At 34.4% G+C, this 21,456-nt stretch overlaps 2 protein-coding genes and 1 long non-coding RNA gene across 4 annotated transcripts; 2 read left to right on the top strand and 1 right to left on the bottom strand.

Moving 5' to 3' along the window:
- Positions 1–2,908: 2,908 nt before the first annotated feature.
- LOC137814607 (uncharacterized) lies at positions 2,909–7,663 on the top strand. Its single transcript, XM_068617425.2, has 10 exons — positions 2,909–3,451; positions 3,598–3,787; positions 3,927–4,060; positions 4,145–4,257; positions 4,342–4,468; positions 5,124–5,273; positions 6,833–6,988; positions 7,074–7,153; positions 7,247–7,296; positions 7,369–7,663. The coding sequence occupies exons 1-10, from the start codon at positions 3,065–3,067 to the stop codon at positions 7,500–7,502; spliced, it is 1,521 nt and encodes a 506-aa protein (XP_068473526.1). The 5' UTR covers positions 2,909–3,064; the 3' UTR covers positions 7,503–7,663.
- A 7,467-nt stretch (positions 7,664–15,130) lies between these two features.
- LOC137814604 (B3 domain-containing protein At2g36080) lies at positions 15,131–17,143 on the top strand. Its single transcript, XM_068617419.2, has 2 exons — positions 15,131–16,184; positions 16,524–17,143. Exons 1-2 carry the CDS (start codon positions 15,527–15,529, stop codon positions 16,757–16,759), a joined length of 894 nt encoding a protein of 297 aa, XP_068473520.1. The 5' UTR covers positions 15,131–15,526; the 3' UTR covers positions 16,760–17,143.
- A 3,127-nt stretch (positions 17,144–20,270) lies between these two features.
- LOC137814606 (uncharacterized) lies at positions 20,271–21,280 on the bottom strand. 2 transcript variants are annotated; one of them, XR_011081660.2, is made up of 3 exons: positions 21,157–21,280; positions 20,745–20,896; positions 20,271–20,601 (listed from the first exon to the last, which is right to left on the bottom strand). It is a non-coding gene; the product is annotated as an uncharacterized LOC137814606 (long non-coding RNA). The 2 variants fall into 2 exon arrangements; XR_016523201.1 differs by having other exon boundaries at positions 20,719–20,896; positions 21,157–21,262.
- Positions 21,281–21,456: the final 176 nt, after the last annotated feature.

The raw sequence follows: 21,456 nt of genomic DNA, 5'->3' as shown, positions 1-21,456 counted from the left end.
GGTTTGTTGTGCAAACTACCGAACTGGTCGGGTTCGTTGTGTGGGCTACCAAACTGCTCGGGTTCGCTATGCAGATTACCGAACTGCTCATGTTCGTTATGTACGCTACCAGATTGAATTCTGGTGTTAGATTTAGACCGAACTGCTCGGGTTCGCTATACAGATTACTGAACTGCTAAGGTTCATTGTGTAAACTACCGAACTGCTTGGGTTCGTTGTGTGGACTACCGAACTGTTCGGGTTCGCTATGCAGATTATCGAACTGCTCAGAATCGTTATGTACGCTACCAAATTGAATTCTGGTGTCAGATTTGGACTGAACTGCTCAGGTTCGCTATGCAGATTACTGAACTGCTTAGGTTCATTGTGCAAACTACCGAACTGCTCGGGTTCGTTATGCAGATTACCAAACTGTTCAGGTTCGTTATGTACACTACCAGATTGAATTCTAGTGTCAGATTTAGACCGAACTGCTCGGGTTCGCTATGCAGATTACTGAACTGCTCAAGTTCATTGTGCAAACTTACCGAATTGCTCGGGTTCGCTATGCAGATTACCGAACTACTCAGGTTCGTTGTGCAAACTACCGAACTGGTCGGGTTCGTTGTGTGGGTTACCGAACTGCTCGGGTTCGTCGTGCGGGCTACTGAACTGCTCGGGTTCGCTATGCAGATTACCGAACTGCTCAAGTTCGTTATGTACGCTACCAGATTGAATTCTGGTGTCAGATTTAAACCGAACTGCTCGGGTTCGCTATGCAGATTACTGAACTGCTTAGGTTCATTGTGCAAACTACCAAACTGCTCGGGTTCGTTATGCAGATTACCGAACTTCTCAAGTTCGTTATGTACGTTACCAGATTGAATTCTAGTGTCAGATTTAGACCGAACTAATCGGGTTCGCTATGCAGATTACTGAACTGCTCAGGTTCGTTGTGTAGCGACCAGATTAAAAACTCTGGTTAGTGGCGACCGAACTACTCAAGTTCGTTATTCTAGTGACCAAATTAAAAACTCGTTATTTTTTATATTGAACTATTCAGGTCGGACAACCAAATTTAAATGATTATAGTCATAATAGATCTAAATAACAACAATTATGTTCGCTTTTTCCAAGATAAAATCTCAACAGATTTAAATGATTATAATTATAATATATCTAAATAACAATTATATTGGGACAATAATAATTTTGATCGCACGAGGCGATAATAATATTCTCTGGTCGCGCAAGGCGATAATGAGTCGGTAGGATTCTTGTTGAAAGTATAAATAAGCAAGAATATATAACTGTAAAGTACTCTCCTTAGATTCCACGTGTTGTCAATACTCCAACGATCAAGTGGGTAAGAGCATGAAATATGTCATTGAAATATGTATTGCATAAAATAATACTTATCTTATTTTTTGGATTCATGTTCTATTTATAGAGATTTGTCTAATCTCTTCCAATTCGTCTTTTTTTCTTACAAGAATAATCTCTCAATAGATTTAAATGTTGAAATAAGATTTGCAGAATCAATATCTAAATCATGCGTATATCTTAAGTGATTGGTGGTAGTAGGGACAGTTTTACCTACCCCACGGTGGGCGCCAAATGCTCTCACTGACTTGAGCGTTGGAGTGTAATCACAGGTGGAGCCTCCCTAATCTCGAGAAGATCAGTTTGCTGAAACCTGGAGGTTATTCCTAAGCACCTCATCCACTAGTCGACCGACCACCGGAAAGAAATCCAAGAAAAGCTCATCCATACTCCGATCGACTTCGAGTCGGCGAGAACATTTATATAATTTAAAATTTTAATATAATATTAATTAATTCAATTTTACTTAATTATATTTATATTTTATGAATTTAATTACAATGTGTTGGAGAAGTCGAAATTGAACAATACAAGGAAGATGCTTTTTTTTTGGGGTGAGTGGAGGTAGATAGGACAAAGAAGAGGCACAATGATTGCATATAAAGAACTTATACTCAGTCACCATTTTACAAGGACTTTAAAATTCAATTTGGTACTTGTAATAGGTAGATTTTAATGAAGGGTAATATGCATGCATAATATATATATATATATGTTTGAAAACACTATGTATTCTCACAGGTTAGGAAAAATAATTTATAATCAAAGTAAAAGTTTGATGTTCATAATATTTTTACATAGTTTTGAGTCAAAATTATCTTTCATTTAAATTACTTTTAGTCAAAATTATTTTTCTTAACCCGTGAGAATACCTAGTGTTTTCAAACATATGCATTATTATATATATATATATATATGATTTATAAACGGAAACATTGTATATGCTTTCAAAGTGGATGTGTGATGTTATCTCCACATAATTTAAAGATTTTCTTTATAAATTAACTAATTCAAGCACATGTTAAGGCAAATAAATTATTTTTAATTCTTTTTTATTTAAAAATAATTTATACTAAAAGTATTTTAAAAAGTAAGCATTCTCTAAATTATGTTGATTAAACATGCATTTAAATATAGTACTATTAAATTCCAAAAAATATTTTTTTAATAGACTGAAACAGATTAGATTATTTTTTTATTATTTTACTTGGAAAACGCAAAATATCGTGTGTACGGGTCATCCACCAAAATTTTATCATTTATTTATTAATAGAGAAAATTCAAAATGTCAGAGTTATGGATATGCAACATCACAAATGATCAATTATTGAATTTGTGTAAATAAAAAACTAAGTATGGAAGTTATAATTTTCTACTTTTAGAAGATATATTTTTTTCATTGCAAGTAATATAAAAATGCACTAAAAGTTATATAAGAGACCTGTTATAGTAAAACATTTCACTCACAAGTTAATATTTGTTTTCAAAGATTACAAAAGTTAAATTAATCCAAGGCTATAAATTTGTATATGAAAAGGTGGATAAAAAGATTATAATAATTGGCAATGGTCCACTAATAGTTGGTATGTAGCCCAACCAACAAGGCTTTATTCTGCAGAAGCTCTGAATTTGAGACTCTGTTTTCATATTTTTCCTCTTCAAATTGACATCTGATTTGTAGTCACAGTTCATCAGAAAAATAATGGCACTTGGCTTGCACTTCATACTCAGACTCTTTTCTCTGTATTTGGTGACCTCTTCCACCTTTGCTTTGTCCCCTATCCTTCCCAGATTTCCCTCTTCAGCAGTTAGTGCAGAGCTAAAGCAGTCTTCCAACTCTGCTCCAAATAGCCTATACAGAACAAAGTTCTTCACCCAAATACTCGATCACTTCAATTTCAATCCCCAGAGCAATCACGTTTTTCAACAAAGATATCTCATCAATGATACCTTTTGGGGTGGTGCCAAAAACAATGCTCCAATCTTTGTCTACACGGGAAACGAAGGGAACATAGAATGGTTCACTCAGAACACAGGCTTTATGTTCGAAAATGCTCCTTCTTTTCATGCCCTTTTGGTTTTTATTGAGGTAAGATTTCCTCTGTAAAACCATGGATCTCTGTCTCTGTATCGGTCGAGTAAACTTTTTGCTTCATCACTCAAACTGGGATTTTTAACTGTTCAAAATTAACTTAATAACATACCCTACTTGATGTATCACAAACTGAACTGCAGCATAGATTCTACGGAAAATCAATACCATTTGGGGGAAACAGGAAGGTTGCATATGCAAATGCTAGCACACTGGGGTATTTGAGCTCCACACAGGCATTAGCTGATTATGCCACTCTCATCATTGATTTGAAGAAGAATTTGTCAGCAACTGATTCTCCAGTTGTGGTGTTTGGAGGATCCTATGGAGGAAGTATAAACCAATCTCACCAGTCATCATCATCATTTTTTTCCTTTCAATAATTAAGTCTTTGCTTCTATTCTGTTGACTTCAATGGTTGAATCTCCCAAGTTGAGATGAGTCTAAAATCTAATTGGGTATTGTTTTGTAGTGTTGGCAGCTTGGTTCAGGATGAAGTATCCACACGTTGCAATTGGAGCTCTAGCATCCTCCGCTCCAATTCTCCATTTCATGGATTTGGTTTCACCAGATATCTTCAACAACATCATCTCACAAGACTTCAGGGTTTGATTCTCTTAATAATTTGCAATTAATACTCACGTGCATGTAACTGTTTGATAAAAGATTCCTTTTCATGTATTACCACAGAGCGAGAGTGAGAATTGTTACAAAGTGTTAAAAGGGTCATGGAAACTAATAGACGACACAGCCAACAAACCCGGAGGACTGCAACTGTTACAGAAATCATTCAGAATTTGCAAGTGAGAGCATCATTAATGGAAAACCATTTACTTCAAATGATTAATTAATTTAGGTGATTATAGTTTAATATATGTATTTTTCAGAAGCAATGATTTTGGGCCAGGTTTTCTGGAAAATTGGCTTAGGACAGCGTGGGTTTATACAGCTATGACAGATTATCCCACACCATCCAATTTCCTCAGTCCCTTACCAGCATATCCCATAAAAAAGGTTACCAGCTTACACTTTTTAAATGCTTTTTTTAAGGAAACTGTTTTTTTTTTTCAGTGATTCACTTCTATCTGTTTGGTTACATATTTCGGATATTGTTTCTTTGTTGTTGTTGAAAGAACAAACTTCAGATTCATTGTTAAAATCGTTAGTCATAGCAAATTATTTGTTTAACTCCGTTTGACTAAAGGATCGTGATGTGATAAAATAATCCCGATTATATTTTACAAAATTGTGATTTTTGTGGCATATATTTGATGAAGAAGAACAATTATTCAATGCCTAATATCACACACCTTTAAGAAAAAGACTTGTTGAAACATGTGGTGGAGTGGCTTCGAAGTTGTAATGACAGCGACAATGAAATGGAATATGAAGATTTTTAGTGATAAAATTAAGAATGATTTTATTTAGATAATATTACATAAATAATTAAAAAAATAATAGTTCTTGAGAAATAATCAATGGTATTTGTAGGATTTTGAAATATATTATATTATTGGAAATCTCAAGTGAAAATAGTGATATATTATAATATATAATGAATAAAAATTTAATTTTTTTAATTTAGTTTTATAAGATTGAATTAGATTTAAAATTATTTTTTAATATATAATTAATGGAAAGATGTATTGATTTGTTTGTTTGAATATAGATGTGTGAGGCAATAGATAGGGAAAAGAATGATGGATTAGGGAAGTTGTATGCAGCAGCTAGTGTGTACTACAACTATACAGGCACTGCAACTTGTTTCGATTTGGATGACGATTCAGATCCTCACGATCTTGGAGGATGGCAATGGCAGGTAACTTCTAATTAAATTTCTCCATTACCATTTAAAAAATATATATATAAAATAATAATAATAATAATAGTTTTTTTAGTCGACAATAATAATAATAGTTAAATGGATAAAATAGATATATTATATTTAAATAATGGTAGAATCCAAGAAAGACCACGTGACAGCTTCACGTGTTAACGTGCTAACGGTGGTTATTCCAACGTTATTGATTAATATTGTGTTTCAACTTTCCATAACCCAGTGAACGAGTTTAATATTTTTTTGGGGTTTAATCTTATAATTTTTAATTATTATAATTAAATGATTTAGTTGTTAAGTTATTATAGTTAACTTTTTTAGTTAGTGTTTATCTGAGGTTTTTTTTCTCTTTCAAAATGTTCGTGAACTAGTATTTTAGTAGGAGCATTGAATAAATATATGTTATATAATTAAATTAATAGTAAATAAATATAATATAGATAAAAATAAGAAAATAATAGTTTGGACCAATTGAAAGATTTTTCTTTATTAATTAGCGAGCTAACACATGAAATGTACCTATATTTAATTTATAAAAATGGAGAATATGAGAGATTTACTCTCTTATATGCATTTCATTTATAATATTAGGGTATTTCAAATTTTGGGACTATTCTTTTCCTATTTTGTAAAATTGTGAGTGGTGGGTTTTTTCTTCTTAATTATAAAACCATCACCTTTCATATAACTCTAAAAATTACTATATAATTACTTGGTAATCCCTCTTACCCTTAATACTCACAACATAATATTTTAAACTGAATTCCAATTCAAATCTTTTCAACCATGGACGTTTAGCTTTTTAAAAGGAAAACGAAAACTATTCTTTTAATTTGTGAACCAATTAAGAAGTACCAGCCCAATAGTTTTGGACAAAAACAAATAAGCTATAGTACAATCGTCCGGCAATTTCTTCCTGCACTCCCATCTCCTACACTTATACTTTCAATTTTTTTAAATATATTCATTTTAGATTCTATATTTTGAAATGAAAAATTTGTAAAAAAATCATAAATTTAACTTTTAGATTTATAAAATCTCTAAATTTCACATTATAAAATTTTAAAAAATATTTAATAAAAAATAAAATTATAAAGAATAAGATACTGGAATAAATCGCCCAATCTTGCCCCTGAGACCAATAATAATAGACCCATTTGTTTACAAGCTGAGCAGGCCCAGCATGTATATCCACGCACTTATATAATTAAAGATTATATAATAAATAAACATTTTAAGATTAACTCATATTATAATTAAAATATATATGTATATAAATTTTATTTTAGATTCATAACAAACATTGGAAATTAATTTATTCTAAAAAAATATTGGAAATTAGTTTATAAATAAATATAAAACAAAATAGTGTAAAAGAAGAAGGGAGATGAAATGTACACTTAAACATAAAATGAGGGTAATTTAAAATGATTGAAAGAGATTTGTTTTAACTAATTTACAAGGACAAAGTGTGAAATGCATATAATATAATATACATAAAAAGATGTAGGTAATGAGGAGATGTAGTTTTGTGCATGCAGGCCTGCACAGAGATGATAATGCCCGTAGGTGGAAGCAATAAGCACAGCATCTTCCCAGAATATGTGTGGTCATACCAAGACAGAGCCTCTGCATGCCAATTTTTCTACAACGTTACCCCAAGACCACACTGGATTACCACTGAGTTTGGTGGCCATGTGAGTGTTAACTATCAAGTCTTTTTATAATTCCATTTTGATTTTTTTAACACCACTACATGTTCAAACATTATCTTTTCTGCAGGCTATTCAGACAGTTCTGAAAAGGTCTGCAAGCAACATTATATTCTTCAATGGTTTAAGAGATCCTTGGAGTGGTGGAGGGTATAATATGCCATCTCTTCTTTTTAATTACTATAATTTCAAAAATGCTAAAAGCAATTATTAAAACCACACTATCTATGAGTTTGGTTGCAGGGTGTTAAAGAATATATCAAAAACAATAGTTGCTATAGTTGAAAAAAGAGGTTAGTACCAAACTATCAGTGGTTCTCAATATATCAATATTCTTATATTTATTTGAACATTTTTGTGAGCAGGAGCTCATCATGTAGACCTAAGGTATTCTGCTAAGGAAGATCCAAAGTGGCTTAAAGATGTAAGGAGACAGGAGGTAAATATCATAGCAAGTTGGATCTCACAATACTATCAAGACCTACACTCCAATAACTAAGGGTTCTTCTCATTTTTTGGACATCTTTGGAGGCACTGCAATTACTGTCAAATGGAAATAGATGTAATGGATACCCAGAATAACAATAGTAACACATACTAAGTGCTTGTGAGTCATAAAAACCTAGTTCATTTTTGCCTTCTCTGGCTCCTTCATCCCAATGCCTAGACTCCATATTATAAGCTTTATTTGATTACAATGTTCTTTTACTCAGCGGATTAAAACAACAACGATAAAATGTGAAAAAATATTTAATGTCCTATTATTAAATCTGATAACTGTCCATTTTTGTTTGTTTCACTGTAGGACTGCAGCTAGTTAATTTTGAAAAATGTAAAAGTAAAAGACCACTAGCCCCTGAAGAAAATGACACCATCTTATGGGTCAAGAGAGTCAAATTAAGAGGGGTGGTCCAATCCAAAACCTTGAAAGGAAAATTGTCCTTGGATAATTGTGGTCCATTTCATAAAGTATGACACAGTTTAATGGTCCTGGCTAGACCTAAAGCTTATGAGGAGAGTTAATAAGGTCCAGATTAATTACCCAAGACCCCATCTCCATTTAGATAGAGTAATTCAAAGATGAGGTAAATAAAATGTTCACAGCCACATCAAATGTACTATTACAGATCCCAAAGACAGCCATAAATAAAATTTGCTTCAAATGAAAGTGAACAAGAACAACAGTATAGACCAAACTGGTCAAAGAGCTAGGCTTATTCAGAACAGTGGTTTATACTGCCATCCTCAGTGCAACTTGTTTACATTCTTTGGAAGCTCAAATCTAAATAAGGAAGTCTAAATTAACGGCTACCAATTTTTTTTTGTCCCAATTAACAATTTTGTTGAGGGGATTACCCAGTAGAATAAGCTTTGTGTGATGAAAAACCAGAGAGGTTCAAAACAAAAAACCTCCGAAGTCTAATTAATTTAGGATAGAAATATTAACCTTAAATCATTCGTTATCTTGTGATTTTCAAGATTGATGAGAGTTCACTCTAGAATCTCCCAAACATGAAACATAAAAAGTGCAGTGACAATTAATTATTCCGGTCTAATATTAATTGCAGTGAGTAGATGATAATAGACATGAAAATCAATAAGACACGCGGTCTTTCATTCAGTCTCTTAAATCTGTTGAGTTTCATTGTTCAAAAGTTAGGCCAAGATTATGACAAGTCGGTGATATCAATTTTCACATTTTTTTTAACTTATTGATACGTGATTGGACATTGTGGTCGCAATGCCTGCACTTTAAAAAAAAACTTTTTAATAAGTGATACATGATTAAACATTTGCAAATAAAAAAAAAAATCCAATTTCAAAAACTAGCTCAAACGGATGAAATCTTAACAATGTATCATATTTACACGTGGAAATAAATGAATATGAGTTCAGTATCCCTATTAATTAAAAGACCTCAAAAGAAAAAAGAAAAAATGCTAGCTTCCAAATCTAAAGGCATGCTAATTTCATAGTGATAATAAGTTAGTTCCACGTTAAAGATTATGTATCTATACTTGTAAATATAGCATACTACTTATGTTTGACCCTGATGGGTTGTGCGTACGATTCATCACCAACACAAAACAAAGTTTAACTTTCTTAAAATATTTTCTTTGACTTAACCAAGACAAGATTTACTATAATGTTTGTCTCCTAAATATTCTTATTAGAAGTTGGTTCATATTATTTGTTCTTATTGGTGAGGTGTAAGAGAATTTAGCATTGGTCTATAAATGGGAAGTCAAAGTTGATGTTGTTGGTGAGAAGTAAGAAGCAAGAGTGGGAGTAAAATGAAAAGTTAAAAAGGAAGAAGAAGAAGAAGAGAGAGGGTTAGTTAGGGCCTAGTGGACCATTGTATTGGGCCTGCAAGATAAGTCAAAATGGTGGTGGAATGGTCCCAAGTCTAGATCCACCCCTCTACTTCTTCTTCCACAGAGCTACACAAATCACGTGGCACGTGCCGTTTACCCGATTCCATCACCACTCTGAGCAACTCCCATCTTTTGTTGCAGTTTTCACACCACACAACTGAAGCAGATAAAGAAAATGCTCCTTGCCAGCCATAAAAAGGTAAAAAAAGAATAAAGAGGGTTTGACAAATGTGGGAAGGAGAATGCCAGAGTGGGCCCACTTTCATTTACACATTTACATTGTGGGCCACAGCCCACCACGCATGCCTTCCCTGACGGGTGAGAAAATTAACTCATACATAGCTGACGTGGCATTTTCTGCCCACACTATTTGTATTTCATTCTGTGTGTTTGTTTATATGTGGAGCCTTTTACTTTCCTGTTTTACTATTTTTGCCTAAACATTTCTTCTCGGGATGATAAAACCACAACCTTTTCTTTCTTATGTCTCATAATTAATTTTAATTCCACATTAAAACTCAAAATAATAACTAATTATACATAAAATTTAATAAAAATACTCGTATAATGTGTCGGTGATATTAAATAAATTTCAATGTGGGATTCTAAATTTGGTAATCCAAATTAATTTGTGATACAGTTATTTGGTTGGAAACTGTTTATTTAATTGATTGAACAGGAAGATTATTATGCACAGTATCTATATGTAAGTTGATATATAGGTGTAGGCTGTGTGTGTTGCATTAGAGTGTAGCCCAGTGATTAATTCCATCGTGCCAGATATTTCACAACCTTATTACGGAAATGGGGACCCCACATATACTGTTCTTTGATTCCAGATATTTTAAATTCTGTCTATACAAATTTCGTATCTTCACTCTTACAATCTACTCATATCTAATTAATGATAGAAAAAATAGAAAAAACACACGCGGAGTCAACTTAAAAAAAAAAAATAACACAAGATTTAATGTGGTTCGGTCCTTAACTGTAATTTACACTCTACATGGACAACTATTATATTTTCATTATATTCTTTTGCAATCAATTACAATCTTTTCAAATAGAAATTATAAAAGGGACACAATAATTAAGCTCACTCATTAAACTAAACATGATGCCTAGTCAGCCCAATCCAATTGGTCATGACTTCATACTTAACAATTTCCACTTGAAGAACAATATCACCTACGTTTCAACTGTGTACAATGATTAAATTCACTCACGTATATAATTAGTCCAACTCAATTGATCTTAACGCAACTCTTTTCATTTTTCATTTTGCCTCAAACGAGATCTGTTTATAGATAACTACAAAAGCAAATCGGAGGAATTGATCCTTGTCGAAACCCTAGCATATTTTTGATAATACTCAAATGAATAACATCAAAATTTATTTTTGTCCTATACTGTAATACTGATCCTTCGTGTATGCGAAGGAGTTATCGCAACAACTGATTAGAAAAGGGAGAAAAAAAGAGAGGAGTCGGTGTAGAGTGGGGGAACAGTGGATATGTTATTGCCGGCATAAATATGACATCATGCAGCAGAATATTAGAGTTGCATGCCTACAATTGAATGTTGTTAACCTATGATTAGTTAATAGTGATCTTTGTATAACTAAGCAAAATCATAACATGTTGTTTGAGGCACTCATTGCCACAAAATAGATAGAGCAAATACTGCATCATGAAAAGCATTCTTTAAACAGGGTGTATTCCTCAGTTCAATGTTCTTAATTATGGCTAATTATCAACCCTATGAATCATCAATTTCCTAAGTATCAGGCCACCTTGCCATTTGGCGTGCTAAACTACACTCTCATCATATCTTTTCTACTTTCTTTTTCACCACCACTATATTTATTGCTAAATCATTCATGTTTCCTCCCCAACCCTTCTAATTCTAGACATCTTTTCTAACATGTTTCTTTTTAATATTTAAAATAGTTTTTAAAATAGTATTTGATTTAGTTAATACAATAATTAATTAGTAGTTTTTATTTAATAATTATTTTATTGTAGTATATATATGAATCACATTTTGCATTCAATGTATCAATCTGATGATAACAAATTTTGGTAATTTGTATAAAATTTTAATTAGATTCAATAGTCATTGTTGTCATTATTATAAAAATACATATAAGGAAGGAAAGTAAAGGTATATACAAAAGTGAAGGCAATTAAGTATAGACTTAAGGACAGTAGGGTCCCCAGTGAATTAGATATCTTGAAGGAGCAAATACAGAAAATTTATATTAGTGAATTATTGCATGGACTTATATATAGTGGAGTTTGACTTGATTATAGCAAGCTGTTTTGGCAATAGCATATGCAATGGTTTTGTTGGAGATAGAGGGTCACACACAGTATATATAATTGATGCATATGAGATCCTTGTACCATTTGGAACTTTAATATAGCCACATGCAAACATATTACTATATTTATAATTATTAATGTGATAAGTTCCAAGTGAGGTGCACTCCGATTGGCCCACTTAAACAAACCTTTAACTACTGGCGTTTTAGCATATTCTAGACACAAATTTGATGAATTAATCTGCACTTGTCTAACGGATATGCATGTGTGTTAGCAAAATTAGTGTCAATTCAAACTAATAATAAACAATAAATTGAATGTTAATAAAGTTGTTGACAAGTGTGCTAATTATTCTGCCATAATATTCAAGCACAATACACTAGAGTAGTTGTTTATTAATCTCTTTGTACGATAAACTCAAAGTGTAGGATGCGTATCAAGATAATAGATTGCGTACATTGTTCTTGGCCTTTTCTTCACGAGTTGCTTTCGGAATTTATAACTGCTACAATGAACTAAGTTTTGCAATCTGGAACACTCTCTCAGATCTCCTGCATCAGACAAAATATTTAGTTCAACCGATCATGCCATCTCTTTCACCAAACCTTCCTCACTTTCTTCAAATTAAAACAAACACAAATTCCAGCCTTATATATGTCAAAATATAAGAATATCATATATTTGATTCATACAAAATTCTTCCTGATTAATTTAGGATGTGATAAGAAGATCAATCTTTTCATTTGTATGTAATAATAAAAGGGTTAGATAGATTTAAGGTTTAGGATAAATTTTTATTAATAATTTTTTATATAAGAAAGAAAATTTCAATAAAATTATATTATAACATTCACGTTAGTTATAAATCAACATAAAGTGTTTTAACATCTTAGTGTATACTAAAAACACATTCTAATAGTTTACTTATTCATAGGATCTAAAGTTTAAATCAGTGAGAAAAATTAATTTCATGTAAAAAAAATAAAATAAAAATATATTTAATCTCAATAAAATATGAAAATATAAACAACTTTCAGTTAAAGAATACCTCATGTTTCTAGAGAAAGGAAAAAGTGAGGTGAAGGAAAATCTTGCCCATGTTTTATATTATTTTTATTTTACAAGAATCATAATTGTATTACTGTTTAGTAACATTTACTATTTAATTAGTAAGTTAATTATTTTTGGTAGTGATTAGTAAATTAATGATCAACGCAACATGTTAATTAATTATTAAGTTAATGTGTTTTGAAGTATTATGTTATCAAATAATATGTTAATAAGTATTGTTGACTAGACTTTAAAATTACACTTAACTTATTTGACTGCTTCGAAAACCTAGTTGGCAAAAATGTTTACTTCATCAGTATATAAAATTATGTGAACGCTGTTTAGTGTACTGTTCGAAACTTTATGTGCCTGTAGTTTTGCACTAGCAGTTTGACACATTAACTGACTTGGTCTAACAAAAATTAAATTAATACAGTCCCCGGAATTTTATATTAACATACTATGTTTATATTAAGAGTTTAATTTAATTAAACAAAAATTAAGAAAGCAGAGTTTTTGCTGTAATTTATAGTTGTGTTAATACATGAATGTATATATTGTTAGTTAAATTTGTGTTTTGATTTCCATGTGGGTGTTCCTACCCCACTTTCCTTAAATACCTCGTGGGGGTTGTCTTGTGTCACAGTTTCCCCTGAAATTAACTATTGACATTGCCTGTCACAAAAACTATTAACATTTTTTGCAGAATCATATACAACACTCCACACTCAAAGCCCACTCTCTTAATTTCCTCATGCTCAATCATTCCACCAATTAGCCTACCAACATCTTTGGGATGCTTTTATGTATACAAAATAATTCTGATAATGTTTTTTCTCTCCTTATTTTTCTCAATGAATCCCATAAACAATTATATATCATATTTTTATTATTGCAAAATTTACTATGCAAATAGTTGAAGAAATAATATTTTTGAGAAGACATTGAAATTTGTTATTTTCTTCCATGTAAGCATGCATCATCATTTACAGGACCCGCAATTTTGATGGTCCCTTCTGGGAATTAATTGCACTCGCCAAGCATTTCTGGTTTATGGGACCGTCGCATCCAAGGTTTATACTACGCCAAGAGAATTATTTAATTTGAAAATAAAAGAAATAAGAAAAAGAACAGTCAACAACTTTTTTTTATCGTATCATAGGTGTGTGCCCAACATATTTATACACTTAAACTAAACAAATGAGTTAAACCTTTTGTAGGACAAAAAAGGTGTCTGAATCTACCTGGAAACTGAGGTGGGTTTTGTTTCCAACTCATAGAAAAGACATAATCTAACTAATGAAATTATTATATATAGAATACAAAGTATGTATAAAAAAAATATAAAGATGAGTAGACAGCAATAGGACCATATAATAAGTAGAGAGAGAGAGTGTGTGATTATGTTGTGTACGAGAGATATGCGAGGTGGGGATTGAAACACGACTATGATGCAGGATTTGTGTCTTCTCTAATTGGCCAAATCAAATCTCGTTACTCTTTGCTTATTGGAAAGGAGAGAAGAAACTTATGATCTGTGGAAATGAAATTTTACTCCACCCATGCCTTTGTTTGTTTGTGCTGTTTTTTTTTTTTTCTCTTCCCTGTCTCCATGACGCATTCAATTTGATGTATAGCTTCCTTAATTTGAAAACCAGGAATGGCCAAACACCAATAATGAAGTCATGCACGTGACACAACACTATTCTTTCATTATCTTCAACATAATACATTTTCAGAAGACTTGAAATGAATCAGACCTATATTCATTTACATTCATATACATGCCCATCATTCAGATTCAACACACAAGTTGTGGAGGACGTACGTGGACCACTCTACGTTAGTTTTTCCCTCCATCCATGCCAGAATTTATAGGCACACACCAAACAATCACATTAAAAAACATTATTATTTTGTCCATTACTAAATCGTTGCTTTTTAGTAAACATAAGAAAAATAAAATGTAAGACGTATCCTTGTAAGTTGTAACCTTCACATTAGATTGAAAGCATAAATTAATATGAGCAAAAACAACATATTATTAAATGGTGGGATTGGATAGGATGGAGAATGAATGAAAGAAATAAATGATGATGAGTGGTTAGAGTGAGTGAGGTGAGGTGAGGGTGTGAGGAGTGGTGAGGGTTGGGTTGGGGAGAAGGGCCCCATCACTTGATTTGTAAGCCAATTTACTAACATGGGATGTCCCTAATTACACCAAATTATTCACCTGTACTCTACAATCTCTCTCTCATCCTCATAAAACATACATGTTCGGTCCAATTCGGTAATTATTTCATTTTAAAAATCTCACCATGTCTCACTTACAACTCATACAATACAAATACAAGTGTACAACGTCTGCGATGTCATCACACACTTTCATTATCATTCCATTTAACAGAAGAACCAACAATCCTAATAATACAACCAAGTTCACACGGAAACAAATAAAATAAACGTTAATTTAAAAAGAAACCGAAAAACAGCATCGAAATTCGAAACAGCCCAAAAAAAGACTGTCTTTTTTTATTTTTCTTCTTCTTCATATAGTAACGCACTTGGCACATTACATAACCTTGAAGTACTCTCGTACTCTCTCTCTCTTTCTCTCTCTATCTCATTGTCATATCTTTGCTAGGTCCATCAAAACAGGCAGTGATTCCCCCAGCTTCCACATCAAATGAACCCATAATCATCATCATCATCACCACGCCTCTTCTCTTCTCTTCTCTTTGCTTCTTCCTTCTTTATTCTCTTTACAGCTCTCAATGTCGATAAACCACTACTCACCAGAAGCCAGACTATACTGGAGCGAGCAACAACAAGCAGCCACGTGGCTGGGAAACTCTCACACTCCTCGTTTCAACCTGAACGACAACCAGGAGGAGGTGGAGGAGGAGGAAGAGGAGGTGGTGGTGGCGGCGGCGGCGGAGAACGGTGGTGGTGGGGCGGCGGGAGAGGAGAAGGAAACGATGTTCGAGAAGCCGCTAACGCCGAGTGATGTGGGGAAACTGAACCGGTTGGTGATCCCGAAACAGCACGCGGAGAAGCACTTCCCGCTGGAGTCTTCGTCGTCGTCGTCTTCGTGCGGTGACAGCGCGAAAGGTGTGTTACTGAGTTTCGAGGACGAGTCCGGTAAGTGCTGGCGTTTCCGTTACTCTTATTGGAACAGTAGCCAGAGTTACGTTTTGACGAAAGGATGGAGCCGTTACGTGAAGGACAAACGCCTCCACGCTGGCGACGTCGTTTTCTTCCACAGACACCGAACCCATCCCCAACGGTTCTTCATAACCTCCACCCGCCGCCAAGCGAACCCCCCCGCTCACGTTAACTCCACCGCCACAGCTTCCTTCTACTCTGCGCAGCCTTATCCTGCGCATCACCTCCCTTTCCCATACCAACCTCTCTCTCTTCATGCAGCACCAGGTACGTCATGGTCTGTATATTTCATTTATTGTGATTCGAATAGAAAATAATGTAGTGGTAGAAGTAACATTGGAGGGAGGAATTGGGAGTGGTTGGAATTAAGTGAGATTGCGTAGAGAAGTGGGTCTCTGCAACGTGTGCCGCGTGAGGAAGGTGGTGAAAAATGGGATTGAGAATTTGAAGATATAAGGGGTGTTGTGTTGTTAATTAGCAGATGTTTTTGTTGGGTAGGTGGGGCGGAATTTGAATATGGTATGGTTAAAAGAATTGATTGGAACATGAAATGTGTATGATTAAAGCGTGGGCATTTGCACGTGTTGTAATGTTTTTTACTTACAGGTGGAGGGTCCCAAGGACAGAACCAAACGACACCGGGAGGGAACAGTTCAGGTGGCAGGGTGCTGAGGCTGTTTGGGGTGAACATGGAATGCCAACCTCATAATGATTCCCAAAACTCCACGCCACAATGCTCTTACACTCTCTCCTCAACGCTTTCCCACCACCACTTACACCGTCAAACCTCTTACTCTTCTTCCCCAAACCCTCACCATCACATGCTACGTCAACTACCATAATACAATTACAATCTATTACAATTAGATTCTCTCTCTTTCCCTTTCCACCTTCAGGGTTAAGCTATGCCCTTAATTAATTTTAGTTAATCACCTTCTCATTAACATCAACTCCTCAAAGGAACCCCTCTTTATTACAGGTATATTTAGGTTGACGTTCAAGATTGTAGACGATCTTTCTTGTCTTCAATTAGGGAGATGCATGCAAATGGAAATGCCTTTTTATTCGTTTTACCGGATCTTCTTGTTCCCTGTCACTCCAGCATATTTATTTTATTATAAACCAAGCTGTGAATGCCAGATGGATCATTGGACACCTTTTCTATCAACTTTGCCTCTTATTATACAAGACAGACTTTAAATGTCACCACTTTACAGTTTTTTCCATATGTTTTCTTTTTAATTTTACAATAATCACCTTCAAAATTCATGTTAATTTGGTTTTTTTATTGATTGATAGTGACACCCGTTATATAATATTAAAAAGGGCGTAGGGGAAAGCTCTACATACTTTAGTATATACGAAAACTAAATATAACATTAATTGAGTAGACTTAATTTGAGTCATGTGAGGTTTGATTAAGTCAAGATTGTCTTCGATTCATTTAATTGATTCTGCATCTTGGATTAACATGAATGGAAAACTACTGTTGGTTTCCTTTTACCCCGACCGAGTTAGCTTCATTATCTATTTAATTGAAAACACCCTTCTCTCTCTACTATTAAATGTTGAAGGGCAACGAATGCAAACAGATTAACCTTAGACCATAATTGATTGGGTAATCTCATTTCTTTTTTGGTCCACCTTGTGTGATGTGTACGTGGTGGTGTGGTATACCAACCGATAGACATACAGAGTTGGAAGTTTGAAGCATGGGAAGAACGGATTATAATTCAATCTATCCCAAAGAAAACCTTTTAATTAAGTTTCATCATTAAACATAACGAATGCCGTGGAATTACCTTTCCGACATATATTTGGTTGAAAAGTCCATCCAAAACTCTCTTAAAGCAAACTCAATAAATCTGCAACACATGGAAGTCAACCAAACTATGTTAGCCTTTCCATGGTGACAAAGCTATTCTAATTAGTGTCTCTTCGACTCACACTCGAGTTGTTTAGCTCACTGCAGAATCCTGAATTTATGGGATTACTTCCTTCGTACATATTTTGGTATCCGGGAAAGATGTTCTATTCATTCTTTAAACAAACTTTTCACGTACAAAAAGTTTCTATCTAAACGTTCACACCACATTTTTAATGGCACGGAATTAACCACTAAAATGGTATTAATTGAGTTGCTAACTTCCGAGTCCTCAGGAAAAAAGCTCATCGGAGAAACAGTCGAAATAGTATACACTTTACACAAGCATACACTCAATACGAGCTGGAAAAATATAACATGGACATGATAATCAATGAAAATCAAACATGATTCGAATTTACTCAAATTTTTTTACATAAACTGATCAACACCTTTCTTTTCCTTACATTCCTATCATTTTTTCTTCGTAAAATCGATGGCACGTCTTACTCTTTATGGGGTATGTGTCATAACTATTTAAATGTTTTCAACTGTAGTGGAAAAAAAAAGTAGGAATTAACATAATGTGTCGATGCGTGATTGCAACAGGATGTCAACCAGAAGAGCAATCACCAAGGACAACGATAGGTGGATGCGACATCTCATAATTGATCCAATTAACCCACTTGTCAGGTTCCCCTCAAACCCTGCCTAAAAGGGAAAGGGAAAGGGAAATGAAGGTGGGAGGGGCAGAAAGAAAAATGATAGAAAAACTAGAAGGGAGAAAAGGAAACGAATCCCTGATTTTCTTACCAAACTTTCACACCAGAAGAGTAGCAATGAGTAAACCCGAAGGTGGAGAGTAGTGATGGGAAAAGAAAAGAGACTGCAGCCAGAGGGCAGATTCAGAAGGTAAGGTATGGAGTGGTATTGATGGGCCCACTGAGAGAGCTGGGTGACGTCATCCCAGTGCTAGATGGAGAATTTTAGGTCATTGGAAATCAGAAATGAGGAATCAATTTACTACTGTTGGGATTCTGCCTCAAGATTTTCACAAGGCTAATCATAATATACGTGGGAGGTAAGGCATGGTGCCACAGATGGTGTGCTGCTATTTGGTTGGTATTGGTGGGTATAATGGGTGGGTGGGTGGACTTGACTTGACTTGATAGATAACACGGCCAAAGACGTACTACTAAGCCCACTCCTCTAGTTAAGCAACACAAACCACATGCTATATGCTTCCACCTCTTAGTAGTGGTGGTACTCACATCTCAACTCAGCAAAGCATATATTTTATGGATCCTGCCATCTTAAAATTAAGCATGTTGGTAAAATAGGTAATCTCAAACAAACAACAAAACCCTTATTCCACAAGGTATGTAATTTCAACCATCCATAACAAACTATGACTGTATCATCAACTACTAATATTACTTATTTTAGATAACCTATATCCATAGTATATACGCAGATATATATTAGCTGCTAGAGCCTACAGGAATGATCATCATTCCAAGGGGGATATTTTGGATTTTGCTTCCTCCTAAGACCTGATATTTCAAATTTTGTTTCCGTGCAAATTTTCAGGTAGAAATATCTCATGACGCATTTATTTGGGGAAGCTGAAGACAAATAAATTTGTGCATGTCAACAGACCATGGTCCCCCCCCACCCCCCACCCCCGGTTGTGGCCAGACCTGTTTTTTATGGTCTGTTGTGTGCAGTTGTAAGTTTTTGCAAACTATAAACAACACGCAATGAAATAAAAAGGGAAGAGAAAAACTTTCACAACGTAACTAGGGTAAAATGTTTAAACAAAGACGGGAAAATGGAGAATATAGACCGTAAACTAAAAGGGAGACAGGGATATCCTTACGAGCAAGCAAGTAAAAAGCAGTATGTCACTCGAGGCAATGCAGTACGGCTCACATTGAATGCTGTTTTTATCAGCTATTAATTATTAATTGTGTAATTCACAACTTAGAAGTACTCTCTAAAACCTAGTTCAACGCTATTGAGGCAAAGCAACCTCAGGTTTCCCTTGTTGGCTTATTAACTGATTAATGGGTAAGGCACAATGAGTGAAATAGTTTTGGTCCACTTGAGTTGATTGATTTCCATCACTAAGTTTATAGCTCCTCTGCACGTACACGCTCTTTCTAGTGTTTTTTTATTCCATTAAGGTGACGTGGATCCAAGGTGAAAAAATTCCAAACTTCTGGTACAACAGGTATTTTCAGGAGAAGAAAGACAGTTTCACTGACTGAAGTTTTAGCTGTCGTACAATCAACTGCCTGTATAGACGACGAGCAGGGGCTGATGAAACGAGAATGTGACCCGTCAGTGAAGTGCTTTTAATCAATGATCCAACACACTTAATTACCAAAACTCGAGTACAAGTTCTTGCCCCTTGTCTCTCACAGAGGAAGAAGAAAGAGAATAATCAAATTCTTGTAGGACGTAGGGGAAGAGAGAAGAGCTTGAACTGATCACTGTGTCTAAACAGTGGCTTCAACAAAGCTTTTAGCTTTCAATCAATATGATCGATACAAGTTTCATCCAAGTTATTGAAAAATAATTGTGCAAAAGAACGACAGGAGTGCAGAATACCTTTAAGAGTAATCAAATAATGTGTCATGCGATTATTAGGGCCCCATAAAGATTTACACAAGAGGCCCATTGAACTCCTGCTAGAGAAGGCGTCCAATCTCTCTCTCGGTGGCTCACACTGGCTCTGCAAGTGGGAGGGTCCTCAGATTGTGGTGTTTATCATTGGCCTACACATAATGGCCTATCAAAGAAATGGAAAGCTTTGACCTGCAGGAGTGATACAGTTATGCATAGATAGTAATACAGTACAGATGACATTAAAGAGAAAAATTAGAGAGCAATATTATGAGTGTGTATCTTTCATGCCACACCACTAGGCATTACTTTGAGAGGTCAGGGATGAATCTCACATTGCATCTCCTTTAGGTGAGCTCTAGAATAAAGAACACAAATGGGAATTTGATTTCTTCTTGAAGAATAAAGTACGTCTTCATATTAGCATCAACACCAACTAAATCTCCCTTTGCATCTCAGTAACCCCCCTCACGTTTCAGCATATGAACTACCAAAAACAAAATTAAACAGATTAATCAGGAAAACAATGCTCTTTCCTGCATCCATTCACATGGATTCATCCTGATAAATTGTTTCTCACTACAGAATAGTAAAACTAAAATGTATGACAATTTTTAGATCAAGCCCTTCAATATCATAGAACTAGTGATAAAAAACTTGTATTTAAAAGATTCCCCGCAAACTGTGGCCGTGAGGGAAGACTGCGAATACAGTCCCTACCTATAATGTTAAGCATACAACTCGTACCTGAAATACTAAGAACTATTCCTCCATAATTCAGACCAAGACTGTAGATGCAATCTTCATAAAGAAATAGACCCATATACCAGGCTTATCAACCGAAAGATAGAATCAATAACATTTTGTGGGGACCTAATTTTATGTCTTATCTCTCATTATAAAAGTCTTTTCAGTCATCTCAATCTCCACAACGAAGCCAAAACTATTCAACCTAGCATCTCATGACCCAAATTGTCTGCCACATACATATTTTTAAATAAAAAATGACAACCCGTGGTAGAAGTGCTGCATCAAGAGTCAGCTGAT

Source organism: Phaseolus vulgaris, chromosome 1 (genome assembly GCF_051622355.1).
Source record: "Phaseolus vulgaris cultivar YP4 chromosome 1, ASM5162235v1, whole genome shotgun sequence".
NCBI classification, from domain to species: domain Eukaryota; kingdom Viridiplantae; phylum Streptophyta; class Magnoliopsida; order Fabales; family Fabaceae; genus Phaseolus; species Phaseolus vulgaris.
This window is presented reverse-complemented; position numbering and strand designations above follow the sequence as displayed.